Source organism: Carlito syrichta, unplaced genomic scaffold (genome assembly GCF_000164805.1).
Source record: "Carlito syrichta isolate Samal-C Ts95f unplaced genomic scaffold, Tarsius_syrichta-2.0.1 Scaffold135706, whole genome shotgun sequence".
In the NCBI taxonomy this organism is placed as follows: domain Eukaryota; kingdom Metazoa; phylum Chordata; class Mammalia; order Primates; family Tarsiidae; genus Carlito; species Carlito syrichta.
In genome coordinates, this window is record NW_007079802.1 from 6,523 (window position 1) to 20,614 (window position 14,092).

General features: G+C 51.9%; 1 protein-coding gene across 1 annotated transcript; it reads left to right on the top strand.

Moving 5' to 3' along the window:
* Window positions 1-2,439: 2,439 nt before the first annotated feature.
* Window positions 2,440-11,998, top strand: ABO (ABO, alpha 1-3-N-acetylgalactosaminyltransferase and alpha 1-3-galactosyltransferase; the record flags this gene model as incomplete). Its single annotated transcript, XM_021708286.1, has 6 exons — window positions 2,440-2,506; window positions 3,163-3,219; window positions 3,612-3,653; window positions 5,716-5,751; window positions 6,490-6,624; window positions 11,308-11,998. Coding segments are annotated over 6 exons (1,028 nt in total), but the record flags the coding sequence as incomplete, so codon positions are not given.
* Window positions 11,999-14,092: the final 2,094 nt, after the last annotated feature.

The following is a 14,092-nucleotide window of genomic DNA, read 5'->3' on the forward strand; positions in this document are numbered from 1 at the left end:
TATATCTGCTGCGGCTTGCACGGCTCCCTTGAGGGTCCCGAGAGAGAGTGATGAGAGCTTAAGAAAGACACAGACACAAAGACATAAAGAAAAGCTGGGGCCAGGTGGGGCAAGCACAAAGGAAGTTGGAAGGGGGTTCAGGGTCTTGTGAGGGAATCATAACAGAATTATGTTGCTACCTAAAAGGTGAGCTGTTCTGCAGTTATCTTGTTGTAGCCAAGGCTTTATCTGTACTGTGTGCACAGATGTTTGAGCATCTGAGACACTATTTCATGTAGCAGGCTGCATCTCTCACAGCCTGCCTTTGGCTAGGATGCAGAGTTTCCAAGCAAGACCTTGTCTACAAGCTTGGGGTCATTAAGCGAGACCTTGACTTCGCTTGGGGTCTTTACTCAAGGCCTGCTATAATGACAGTGCTCATCTGTTTCCTATATCACATCCGCTCCCGACATATACCATGTTCATGAATTGGAAGACTTAACATTGCTAAACTGTCACATTCCCCAAAATTGATCTATAGACTTTACATACTCCCAACCAAACTCCAGAAGGAATTTTTGTAGAAATTGACAAACTGATTCTAAAATCTATATGGAAAAGGAAATGTCTCACAATAGTCAAAACCATTTGAAAAAGGCAAACAATGTTGGAGGACCTATCTTCCCTGCTTCCCTGGTTTATACAGCTACAGTAACCAGTACAGGTTGATATTAGGATAGACATATAGATAAGTGGAGCAAAATACAAAGTTTAGAAATAGACTCACACATATATAGTCAATTGCCTTTTATTTTATTTTAATTAATTAATTTATTTTTGAGTTGGAATCTCACTCTGTTGTCCAGGTTGAAGTGCAGTGGCACACTCATGGCCACCGCAGCCTTGACCTGCCGGGCTCAGGTGATCCTTCCGCCTCAACCTTCTAAGTAGCTGGAGCTACAGGCACGTGCCGCCATGCCCGGCTAAATTTTTTATTTATTGTAGAGAAGAGGTGTCACCAAGTTGCCCAGGCTGGTCTTGAACCTTTGGGCTCAGGCAGTCCTCTTGCTTCAGCCTCCCAAACTGCTAGGATTACAGACTCAAGCCACTGCGCCTGGCCTGTCAACTGATTTTTTAAAATAGTCCATTGATTTTTGATAAGGATGCCAAAATAATGTCATGGGGAAAGTATTTCAGTTCAAATGGCTGAAACTACTGGATATCCATTAAAAAAAATACAATAATTTTGAAATTCTGAAGAAAATAGGAGGAAATATTCATGAACTTGGGGTAGGAAAAATTTATTAGATGAGATAAAAATCTCAAGGCAGACTGAGCACAGTGGTTCACTCCTATAATCCCAGCACTTTGGGAGACTGGCGTGAGAGAGTTGCCTGAGCCCAGGAGTTTGGGATCAACCTTGACTCTACAATAAATAAAATTAGCCAGGCATGGTGGTGCATGCCTGTATTCCCAGGTACTTGGTAGGCTGAGGTGGAAGGATCGCCTGAGCCCAGCAGGTGAAGGCTGTAGTAGCTACTGGGATCATGCCATTACACTTCAGCCTAGGTGACAGAATGTGACTCTGACTCAAATAAAAAGCCATAAAAAATGATAAATTAGACTTTATCAAAATTAACACTTCTCTTTAAAAGAAATAATTAAGGGCTCACACCTATAATCTCAGCACTTTGGGAGGCCGAGGTAAGAGGATTGCTTGAGTTCAGAAGTTTTAGATTAGTCTAGGCAACATAATGACACCTCCTCACTCGAAGCAAAAAAAATAGTCAGGCGTGGTGTCATGGAACTGTAGTTTCAGCTACTTGGGAGGCTGAGGCGGGAGGATACCTTGAGGCCAGGAGTTTGAGGCTGCAGTGAGCCATGATTGTGCCACTGCATTCTAGCCTGGGTGACAGAGTGCGACCCCGACTCAAAAACAGAACAAAACAAAGCAAGAAAGACCGATTATTGTTTCTATGTGCATGTACATCCAAAGGCGCAGTGAGACAGTTGGGGAAGGTTGGAGGGCTGCTTTCTCGTGGTAGAAGGTGTTCTACCACCTCATGGTTCAGTCTGGCCGTAAGACTTGATGGGATCAACAGTGACTTTGATGGAATCCACAGTGACCTTGCGGTGTTCATTTCAGTATGGTTCATTTTGAGCTCAGAGGTCATTGGGAGGCCAGGGTGACGCTGAGAGTCTGAGGGAGCCACTGGGGTGTTGAGTTGGGAGAAGCAGACTGCCTCTGTCTTCCCTGAGTGGGAGGAGGGGCCAGACCTGGATTGGGTTTGAAGAAGTTTGGGCCAGCCTCATAGCCTCATCTGTGGGGGAGAGGAGCCATCTTGGAGGATCGAGACCCGTTGTGGGGTCTGGTGTCTGAATCACAAGACAAGACAGGTAAAGTGAGGGTAGATAAGAGGAGGAGGGTGAGTAATCTTATTTTCCACTGCTGTTTTCCAGGAAAACCCAAATGCTACTCTCTCCTTGCCATAATCCTTCTAACCATGCTCATCCTGGTCTTCTTTAGGTAAGAAATATTTGACCGTCATCACTGGCCAGGCTTGGGAGAAGCAGCCCAGCAGCCCCTGAGCCATGCCTGCCGCCCCCACCCCTACCATACCCTCCCCCTAGTAATCAGGGTCCTGACCACAGTTGTCCACACGCTCAGCTCTGCTGGAGGGTGTGCCATTTCACAAGTGGGGCGTCTGGGACTGGGAGGTCGAGTCACTCGCCCCCCCACTGTGTGGCAGGAAGTGGGAAGCAAACCTGGGGCCAGAGCTGCCTGCCGCTCCCAGACACAGATGGTTCGAGAACCACAGAGTGAAGTCACCAGCCAGCTCTCCTGGGGCATCTGTGGACACAGCCTGGAAACACTCCCTGGGTGGCTTTGGGGACGATAAGGTCCCCGGCACGAGGATCCTCTGTGACTGTGGCAAGTGTCCAAACATGAGCACTGTCTCCAGGGAACCCCTCCCGCTGATCTCCTGGCCTGGGGCATGGCCGGTCGCCTGTGGAGGCCTTGCAATTTCACCAGGAGCTCCTGTGCTCACTCTGCTGGCCCTGCGTGGGCTCTTGGGAGGTAGCAATGGACACACAGTCTCGGTTCCGTGTCCATTGCTACCTCCCAAGACCTTGGACCTGCTACCTCAGAGCAGCGACCTTGGGTGTACTTTCTTTCCACAGCTCTGGGCTTCTGAGCCCCAGAAGCCAGACACCAGGAAGCCCAGAAGTGGGGGCCCGGTGAGTGAGGGAGAAGGGCAGGGGGATGGTCAGTGCTGGCCCTGGCAGGCTGGCTGTGGGCCATGGGTTGCTGCTTCAGGGGTGTCCCCTGCCCACCCAGCGAGTCTGGGCCTCCTTGTGTTACGAAACCTCCCTGCCTTGTCTCAACTCAGAAGCACCTGGTGAACGTGGTCTCTGTGACTGCACAGAGATGTTTGACGTTTGATGTTTCGGTGTCTGGTACATGGGCCAGTCCCAGGCCCATTGCCAGTGACAGCTGTTCTGTGACTGCTTCAGACGGACTCTACTACCACTGTGCCCCTTCCACTGGGACCCCCGGCCAGATTCTGTGCACTCGTGCCTTCAGTTCTGCTTCTGGAATAAACCCCTTCTCCTGTGTTCTCATTCTGCAGTGTTAAAGAACTGGACCATCTGCAAGTTGTGACCTTGTCAAGGTATAAGGTCTTCACTCGGTGCCTTCTGCATCAGAGTTGCCGTCCAGCTCTGGTGTATGTGTGCATGTGGATAGAGGTGGCTGGGAGTTGGGCCAGGGCTTCTTTCCTCTGATGGAGGATGGCTGCTCCTCCCCTAGTCTCTGCCCTGGCTTTGCTTTCATCCTGCAGCCACCAAGAGACCACGGGGGAGCTGTTGCTTCAGTTTAGACCAGCTGCGTGTCATTGACTTTTAGAGAGGATGACCAGCTGATTCGGGTTGCCCAGGGCCTCAGGATGTTTCCTAGGATATTGGCCTTTATCAGTGCTGAGACCCAAAAAGTATCAGGCAATCCCAGCCGAGTTAGTCACTCTCCTTTTTATTTACTTATTTTTATCTTTTATTCTTGAACCGGGTCTCACTCTGTTGCCTAGGCTGGAACAATCACGGCTCACCGCAGCCTTGACCTCCTGGGCTCAGGTGATCCTCCCGCCTCAGCCTCTTAATTAGCTGGGACTACAGGCATGGGCCACCACACCTGGCTAACTTTTTGATTATTGTAGAAACGAGGTCTTGCTATGTTGCCCAGGCTGGTCTCGAAACCCTGGTCTCAGGCAATCCTCTCACCTCTATCTCCCAAAGTGCTGAGATTACAGACATGAGCCACTACACCAGACCTCAGTACTCTTTTCACTTTGCAAAACTAAAACTCTGTCCCCCTTAAACACTAGCTCCTCATCCCCCTTCCCCCAGCCCTTGGCACCCACCATTCTCCGGTCTGTTGCTATGAGTCTAACTAGTCTAGCTACCACGTGTAAGTAGAATTATATAGTACATGTCCTTTCCTGTCTAGCTTAATTTGCTGAGTATAACGTCCTCATGGTTCACCTATGTTGTAGCGTGTGTTAGAACTTCTTTCCTTTTGAAGGCTGGCTCCTTGCTTTTTTAAAAATTTTTATTTTTTGAGTCAGAGTCTCACTCTATCACCCAGGTTGGAGTGTAGTGGCACGATCACAACCTCAGACTTCCAAGTAGCTGGGACTATAGGTATGCACCACCATGCCGGGCTAATTATTTGATCTATTCTAGAGACGAGATCTCACCAAGTTGCCCAGGCTGATCTCGAACCTCTGAGCTCAGGCAACCCTCTTGCTTCCGCCTTCCAAAGTGCTGCGATGACAGGCATGAACTATTACACCCGATTTCCTTGCCTTATTAAATGTCGTCATAGGGCACTCAAATTGTAGTCATTATTGGTAATTAAAAATGATAGCCATGGGCACCATGGCTCAGGGCTGTCATCCCAGCACTTGGAGAGGCCAAGGCAAAAGGATCGTTCAGGAGTTCGACGCCAGACTGGACAACATAGTGGGACCTTGTCTCTACAAACGGGTGTGGTGGTGCACACCTGTAGTCACAGCTACTCAGTAGGTTGGGGTGGAAGGATCGCTCAAATCCGGGAAGTCGAGCTGTGGTGAGACGTGATTGTGCTACTGCACTCCAGTCTGGGCAACAGAATGAGACCTTAAAAAAAAAAAAAAAAAAAAAAAAAAAAAAGACCTGTTTGCTAATGTTGTCTGGGGTTCTACAACACTTTAGGTGAAGACAGTACCACAGCTTGCATCCCCACAGGCCCTGGGGACACCAAGAAAGGCAGACAGGAAGCCAGCAAGGAGCAGAAGAGGCTTCAGGCCCATGTGGGACAGTCTGCGTATCTGATGACCTTCCTCTGGAAATGACCAGGGACAGACACCACGCCCAGGCTCCTTTGCCCACGGCAAATTAAAATATGACCCCTTAGGTCCCTCGCGGAGTCTCCAAGGTCCCTTTCACTTAAGTCAAGTGGAGGGCAAAGGGCCCTAAGGTCACTTAGATCAGCTCCCCATTTTACAAATGCTGAACCACAGATTGAGTTTGGGCCCTTCCCATGCCTCGGGATCATGGATGACCCAGCCTGGGACTGCTGGCCCTGTTGGAGGTCCAAGCCCAGTTACAGTTCAGCCACTGTGCACGCCCCACCTACCTGCTCAGCATCCCACAGACTTATCATGCAAACTCATGTGATTTTTTTTTTTGTGTTTGCAGAATGGTCTACCCCCAGCCCAAGGTGCTAACACCCTGGTGAGTAAATTTACTGAAATTTAACACAACTTGAGGTGCTGGTCTGAAGATGCAAAAGGTTGGTTGCTTTGATTGATTGATTTGATTTTGAGGTGGAGTCTCACTCTGTCACTCAGGTTGGAGTGCACGTGGCACCATCATGGCTCACTGCAGCCTTGATCTACTCAGCTCAGGCAGTTCTCCCACCTCCGACTCCCAAGTAGCTGGGACTATAGGCACGCACTACCGTGCCCAGCTCATTTAAACATTTTTTTGTAGCAACAAGGTCTTACGATGGGCTCAAGCAATCCTCCTGTCTCGGCCTCCCAAAGTGCTGGGATGACAGACTTAAGCCATCACTCTCAGCCTGGGTTCTTTGATTTCAAGTTCAACTTGAGCTTGCTCTCCCAAAGTATTTTCCTTTTAGGTTTTACTGACATCTAAATTTGGAGGCCACGTAGTATTCTTTTTCCCTTTCTCTTTCTCTAACCCGCGTTTCTTGTTTGCTATCCCTTTCCTACCCATTTGCTGGCCAATCTCTGCTCCCTTCGTGGTCCAGCGGAATCTGTCATTCAAGAAGTGATAGGAATGATTTGCCCTGTTGGAGTCTGGTTGGCCTGTAGTTGGCTTCCTGGCAAATGCCAGGTCCCTCTGGAAGGGTTGTCAGAGGTGGAGGTCCCGGGATGGGAGTGGCTGAGCGCCACTGGCAAGCTTGCGTGGCACCCCTGCCAGCTTACGGGTCGCTCTCTCCCTGTACAGTAGGAAAGATGTCCTGGTCGTGACCCCTTGGCTGGCTCCCATCATCTGGGAGGGGACCTTCAACATTGGCATCCTCAATGAGCAGTTCCGGCTCCAGAATGCCACCATCGGATTAACTGTGTTTGCCATCAAAAAGTAAGTAAGCGAGGTGACCGACTGCAGAGACCTGGGAGGTGGTGAGTGACCAGGAACATTCAGGTCTGTTCTTGTATTTAAGACAGATCCTTATTCTCCCAGAGGGTAGGGGTGTGTGTGTGTGTGTGTGTGTGTGTGTGTGTGTGTGTGTGTGTGTGTTTGTTTTTGAATCAGAGTCTCACTGTCACCCAGGTTGGAGTGCAGTGGCACACTCACAGCCACCACAGCCACAACTTGCTGGGCTCAGGTGATCCTTCTACCTCAGCCTTCCGATTAGCTGGAACTACAGGTGCATGCTATCACTCCTGGTTAATTTTTTTATTTGTTGTAGAGACGAGCTCTCATCATGTTGCCCAGGCTAGTTGCAAACCTGCAGGCTCAGGCAATCCTCTCACCTCAGCCTCCCAAAGTTCTGGGATTACAGGTCTGAGCCACTATGTTCAGCCTTTTTTTTTTTTGAGTCTGAATCTGTTGCCCAGGCAAGAGTACAGTGGCACGATCATGGCTAACCACAGCCTCAACCTCCTGGGTTCAGGTGATCCTTCCACCTCAGCCTTCCGAGTAACTGGGACTACAGACACATGCCACCTTGACTGGCTAATTAAAAAAAAATTTTTTTTGCTGGGTTCGGTGGCTCAGCCTGTAATCCCGCGCTTTGGGAGGCTGAGGTGAGTGGATTGCCTGAGCCCACGGGTTCGAGACCCGCCTGAGCAGCGAGACCTCATCTCTACAATTAATCAAAAAATTAGCTGGGCGTGGTAGCACGCACCTGTAGTTCCAGCTACTTGGAAGGCTGAGGCGGAAGGATCGCCGGAGCCCAGCAGGTTGAGGTTGGAGTGACCGGGAGCGTGACGCTGCACTCCAGTCTGGGTGACAGTGAGACTCCAACTCAAAAACAAAAAAATTTTTTTTATAGAGACAAGTTCTCACTATGTTGCCCAGGCTGGGCTCAAGTACTCTTTCTGCCTCGGCCTCCCAAAATTCTGGGATTACAGGTGTGAGCCACCATACCCGGCCCAGAGGATAGATATTAAAGGTATTTATTTGCTCAGCAGTCTTACTGGGCTCTTGTAGGCTCACTGTGTGCATAAAACCCAGTCCCTTCTCTGGAGGCTGCATCTCATCCAGGGATGGCAGATCTGGCCTGCTGCCCCACCCCTCTGTACCTGTGGCTGGCCCTCCTGCTGAGTCCGGGGCAGCTATCCCCCCTCAATGCCAGGCTCCAGGCAGGTCCCTCTCAGTGACCAGAGGTGGCAGGAGGGGCACCTGTTGCTCTCCTTGGACCCGTGGAAACAGTGTGCCAGCAGAGCTATGGACACCCCTCTGTGCTCAGGTATGGGAGGGGCAGGCAGAGCACTTGGCCTCAGGCACCTGCAGAGGTAGCTGACAAGTAAGGCCCTGGGACTCTAGATCAGGGTGGCTTCACAGGGGACTAGCGAGATGACCCTAGACACGTAGCTTGACCTCCTGGATTCTGTGGAGGGCCAGCAACAGTGGCTGCCCCAGGACCGCTGTGGGGCCCGCATGTAGTGATACCAAATGCCAGGGGTTCATCAAGGTCCTATCGCTGGTTGCATAGAAAGCCAATCACTGGCTGGGCTTGGTTGCTCAACCTGTAATCCCAGCACATTGGGAAGCTGAGGTGAGTGGATTGCCTGAGCTCACAGGTTCAAGACCCACCCGGGCAACTTGGCGAGACCTCATCTCTACAATAAGTCAAAAATTAGCCGGGCATGTTAGCGTGCGCCTGTAGTTCCGGCTACTTAGAAGACTGAGGTGGAAGGATCGCTGGAGCCCAGCAGGTTGAGGCTGTGGTGGCTGGGAGCGTGCCACTGCACTCCAGTCTGGGTGACAGAGTGAGACTCCAACTCAAAAAAAAAGAAAAGAAAAGAAAGCCAATCACTGAGATAATGAGTATTGCCAGAGAAAAAGACTCTTAATTTTTTTCTTATTTGATTTTATTTATTAATAATAGAGGGGAAGTCTCACTATGTTGCCTAGGCTGGTCTTGAACTCCTGGACTCAGCCTCTTCCTGGACTGGATCCTCCTGCCTCAGCCTCCCAAAGTGCTGGGATTACAGGTGTGAGCCACCGTGCCTGTGCCTGGCTGATGAAAGCTTTTTTTTTTTGAGTTGGAGTCTCACTTTGTCACCCAGGCTGGAGAGTGCAGTGGCATGCTCATGGCCACCGCAGTCTCGACCTACTGGGTTCAGGTAATCCTTCCGCCTCAGCCTTCCAAGTAGCTAGAACTACAGGCACGTGCCACCACGCCTGGCTAATTTTTTTCAATTTATTGTAGAGATGAGGTCTCACCAAGTTTCCCAGGCTGGTCTCAAACCCCTGGGCTCAGGCAATTCTCTCATCTCGACCTCCCAAAGTGCTTGAGATTATAGGCATGAGCCACTGCACCCGACTGACAAAGCCTTTTTAATTGGGTGATACCAGCCAAGGAGATCAGGTCGGTCTTAATTCCCTCTCCCCAACTGACTGAAATTGGGGGTTTATATAGTGGGGAAGGGTATGTAAAATAGCAGTTAGGGAGGGATAAGGAAGTAGTCACGCTTAGTGAAGGGTCTGGGGTCTCATTGTTTAGATGCAATGTTCTTGTGAGTTGCGGGTCCTTGCCAAGGGAAGGAACTGAAATAAGACTGGGAGGGTTGGCCAGGTGCGGTGGTTCATGCCTGTAATCCCAGCACTTTTGGAGGTCCAGGTGGGAGGATAACTTGAACCCAGGAATTTAAGACCAGCCTGGGCAACACAGTGAGATCTTGTCTCTACCAAAAACAAAAAAAAACAAAAAAAATAGCCAGGCATGGTGGTGCATGCCTGTAGTCCCAGCTACTCAGGGGGCTGAGGTGAAAGGATCATCTGAGCCCAGGAGGTCGAGGCTGAGGTGAGCTGTGATTGTGCCACTGTACTCCAGCCTGGGGACAGAGTGAGATCTGATTTAAAAAAAAAAAGACTAGGGTCAATTTCTATGTTTATTCATAAATATCAGTTCTATAGGGAAACTGGGCTGGTGCCAGTAGAAAGAGGCATGTCCTTCCACACTCAGGCTGCAGGGTGACCCTCCCAAGGCCCCTTCACGAATTCCGACGTGGGAGTGGAGGAGGGGTGTGCAGCCAGATGTGCAGGGACTAAGAAGGGTGCAGGGGACAGCCCAAGAGTCCTTGCTCTAGTTCCCAGGGGTGGAGAGCTGGGGAGTTGCCCCTGGGGGCTCTGTCAGGACACCACCTTGCCATTGGGCTCTGTCTCCCTCGCCATTGGGCACTGTCCGTCTGTCTCCTTCTGGCCCCAGAGGTGGTCCCTGTATCCCCAGCACCCTCGGAGAACAGCAGCCTTACAAAGCTGAGCCACCAGCCCGCAGTCACCCCCGGCAGTGGCCCGGCCTGGGCTTGTAACCCCAAGGCCTGATTCGCACACCCAGGCTCCTGGTATTGGGCTTTCTCATCTCCTGGGGTGCGTGTGTGTCCCCTGATTATCCATAGTGCCTGTGAGACTCTTGTGGGTGATTTACCAGTGAGCTAAATGGGGGCCAAGCAGCCACCATGCCTGTTCCAGAAACGAGGGATCTCAGAGCGGCATGGCACACTTGCCTGATGGTAGAGGAGCCCTTGTCCCCATGGTGGGGAGCACACCCCCCTGGGGGACATCAGGGAGGGACCAGCCCTCTGAGGCAGTTGGAAGAAACTTCTGGGGTAGAGGTAGACACCCAACCTGGGCCCAGAAGCTTTGATTCTTGGATTCGAGATTTGTGGCCAAAGTCTTTATTTGTTCATCTTTTCTGGGGTCCTCTTCCCCTGCCCACAGTGCTAGGCCTGATCCCCCATCCCCTGGAAGAGTTCAGGAATGACTCCCTCTTAGATATATGAGTAGTATACTGGACAAGGTGGCTCACGCCTGTAATCTCAGCACTTTGAGAGACTGAGGCAGAAGGATTGCTTGAGGCCAGGAATTTGCAACCAGACTGGGCAACATAGTGAGACCTTGTCTCTACATAAAATCAAGTATGGTGGTGCATGCCTCTAGTCCCAACTACTTGGGAGGCTGAGGCTGAAGGATCACCTGAGTCTAGGCTTTCAAGGCTGCAGTGAGCCATTATGGTGCCACTGCACTCCTGCCTGGTCTCTACAAAAAAAAAAAAAGGAATATAAGCAGTTTACTGAGGCTCTTACCAACAAAACACCCTCATATCTCCAAGGGAGGGAGCTCTAGGGTGCAGAGAGGGGCATGTGGGCTCCCCAAAAGCCCTTACAGTGGGGGGTAGGAGGGGGAGGGGAACAGGTGGTCAGGCTCTGACTGGTTCCAACCTGCTCTGCCCTGGCATGGAAAGGGAGTTATGGGGATGCTTCGCTCAGGCCAGGCAGGGAGGGTTTACCTGGAAGATCAGGCCAAGGGGGTGTGAGAGTTGCTGACTGTAGACTGGAAGACTCACAAGCCTCAGCTGTCCATTCCCAGGGTGGGGGTGTGGGCGGGCCCTCCTCTGGGAAAAGAGGATAAAGTGTCTGCGCTCAGGACAGGGCCGGGGGAAGTTGTGCGTTTGTCGCTTTGGCCTTCCACAGGCTGTTGGCAGATGTCACTGGGGCCACGTCCAGAGCTGATGGCCCCTAGCGTGCCAGGGTGCGCCTTACCCGTTGCTCCAGTCGCGCCTTCGCCCCATGCCCGCGGTCGCCTCCCTTGCAGGTACGTGGTCTTCCTGAAGCTGTTCCTGGAGACGGCGGAAAAGCACTTCATGGTGGGGCACCGGGTCACCTACTACGTGTTCACCGACCGGCCAGCGGATGTGCCGCGTGTGGCCCTCGGGGCAGGGCGGCGCCTGGTGGTGCTCACTGTGGGCACCTACGCACGCTGGCAGGACGTGTCCATGCGCCGCATGCAGGCCATCAGCGACTTCTCTGAGCGGCGCTTCCGCCATGAGGTGGACTACCTGGTGTGCGCGGATGTGGACATGCAGTTCGATGACCACGTCGGCGTGGAGATCCTGTCTCCACTCTTCGGCACCCTGCACCCTGGCTTCTACGGGAGCAGCCGCGAGGCCTTCACCTATGAGCGCAGGCCGCGGTCCCAGGCCTACATCTCCCGGGACGAGGGGGACTTCTACTACATGGGGGCCTTCTTTGGGGGGTCAGTGCAGGAGGTGACCCGGCTCAGCAAGGCCTGCCACCAGGCCATGATGGTGGACCAGGCCAATGGCATCGAGGCTGTGTGGCATGATGAAAGCCACCTGAATAAATACCTGCTGTACCACAAACCCACCAAGGTCCTGTCCCCAGAGTATATGTGGGACAAGCAGCTGCTGGGCTGGCCTGCTGTCATGAAGAAGCTGAGGTACGTGGCGGTGCCCAAGAACCACCAGGAGATCCGGAACCGGTGATGGAAAGCATGGCCAGGCAGCCTCAGTCCCCCTCCTGACCATCCTGGACTAGAGCCAAGTTTAGCGCTGGAGAAGGAAGAATGTGGCCAGCAGTCTCAGTCTCCCTCTGGGCCATCCTGGACTACAGCCGGGTTCAGTGTTGGTGGTAGAGCTCTTTTGCCCATCCTATTGAAAAACTCCTGAAGTCTAGACCCCCTCTTCCATCCCCACCTCAAATTCAAGACAGGTCAGCCCCTCCCCAGAGACACACAGAGACACGCAGACATGCACATGGACACACACATACAGATACACACAGACACAGATGCACAGAGATACATGCAGGCACACAGACACGCAAACATACGTATACAGACACAGATTCAAACACACACAGACAACCACCACAGACACCTGCATACACACACAGGCAGCTTCCATTCAGGGCCTCTGGCGTAAGTTCCTGGAGTGGCCGCCACCTTCAGCTCCACTGTGTGCCTCTAAGGTGTCTTCTGCTCTGAAGAGGCAGGCGGTTCCAGCCCCTCCTAACAAGGGCTCAGAGGTGAAGTCTCTTCCAGAACAAGGATGGCTCCTCTGGGACCCCCAGTCACAGGAGGGCTTGATGCTTTCGGCAAAATTCCTTCCTCCTCTGGAGCTCCAGCACTGCCCCTACCCTGCCCGGCCACCTGCTCCTCCTCCAGCCTTCCCTGCTAGGAAAGATGCTCCAGCCTGATTCCCTGTTACTCAAGCCAGACCCTTGGAAAGATCTTGTGATCTCTCCAAGGCCCATCTCCAGATAGCCAACAAATCCTGCCTGATCTCCCTCCCCAGCTATTTTTTTTTTTTTGAGACAGGATTTTTCTTGGTCACTCAAACTGGTGTGTAGCTTGGGCTCAAGCAATCCTTCCACCTCAGCCTCTGTAGTAGCTGGGACTATAGGCACACGCCACCACACCAGGCTTTAAAAAAAAATTTTTTTTTGAGTTGGAATCTCACTCTGTCGCCCAGGCCAGAATGCAGTGGCACGCTCACGGCCACCCCAGTGTTGACCTGCTGGGTTCAGGTGATCCTTCTGCCTCAGCCTTCCAAGCAGCCAGAGCTACAGGTGCACACTACCACACCCAGCTAGTTTTCTGATTTATTGTAGAGATGAGGTCTTGCTAGGGGCCCAGGCTGTTCTCCAATGCGTGGGCTCAGGCAGTCCCCTCATCTCAGCCTCCCAAAGTGTAACATTTTTTTTTTGTAAAGACGGGGTTTTGCCGTGTGTCCCAGGCTGGTCTCAAACTCCCGGGTTCAAGCGATCCTCCTACCTCTACCTCCCAAATTGCTGGGATTACAGGTGTGAATCACCACACCCAGCAGACCCAGTCATTGTTTATCAATCTCCACTTCTACCAGCCTGGTTGTACCTGGTGTTATGTTTGCCTGGATGGTGGGAATAGCTTCCCCTGGTTGCCCCATTTCTACCCTGGCTCCCAGTCCACACTCCCCTTAGCAGCCAAAGGGTTCCTGTAAATGGAACCCTCAAGTTGTCCCTCTGCTGGGAACCCTGCAGGGATCGTGTGCCCCCAGAGTGTTTCCAGTGGCGCCCGTGGGCCAGCCTCTTACCTCCTCTCTGTCCTGGTTCCCACTCAGGGATGGACCCAGGTTGGCTGGAGCCAGAATCTTAGAGTTTGGGGGCTCTTTAAGGAAAGAATACAAATTTAGAGTTTGGGTACAGTGGCTACTGGCTCGCACCTGTAATCCTAGTGCTCTGGAAGGTCAAGACGGGAGGATCACTGGAGGCCAGGAATTTGAGACAAATTTAGGTACAAACATGAATATGTAGAGTGAGAAAGAAGCAGGTGCTCACTCTCCCTCCCACTAGTTGCATTCCACCTGCGGGGGTGCTAGGCTTTTTCTCCAAACCCCAGATATGCTCCTGCCGCCTGGCCTTGACATGATCCCTACCAGGAGGCCTTTTCCCCAAATCTTTGCGTGACTTTCTCCCTCTTGCTCATGTGGCCATCTCGGAGCATCCCTTCTGGATCACCACAACAAAATAGCAACCCTGCTGCTTTTGTGTGCTTTGTTCCCTGGCACTGCATTTAAAAAAAAAATTTTTTTTTTTTTTTG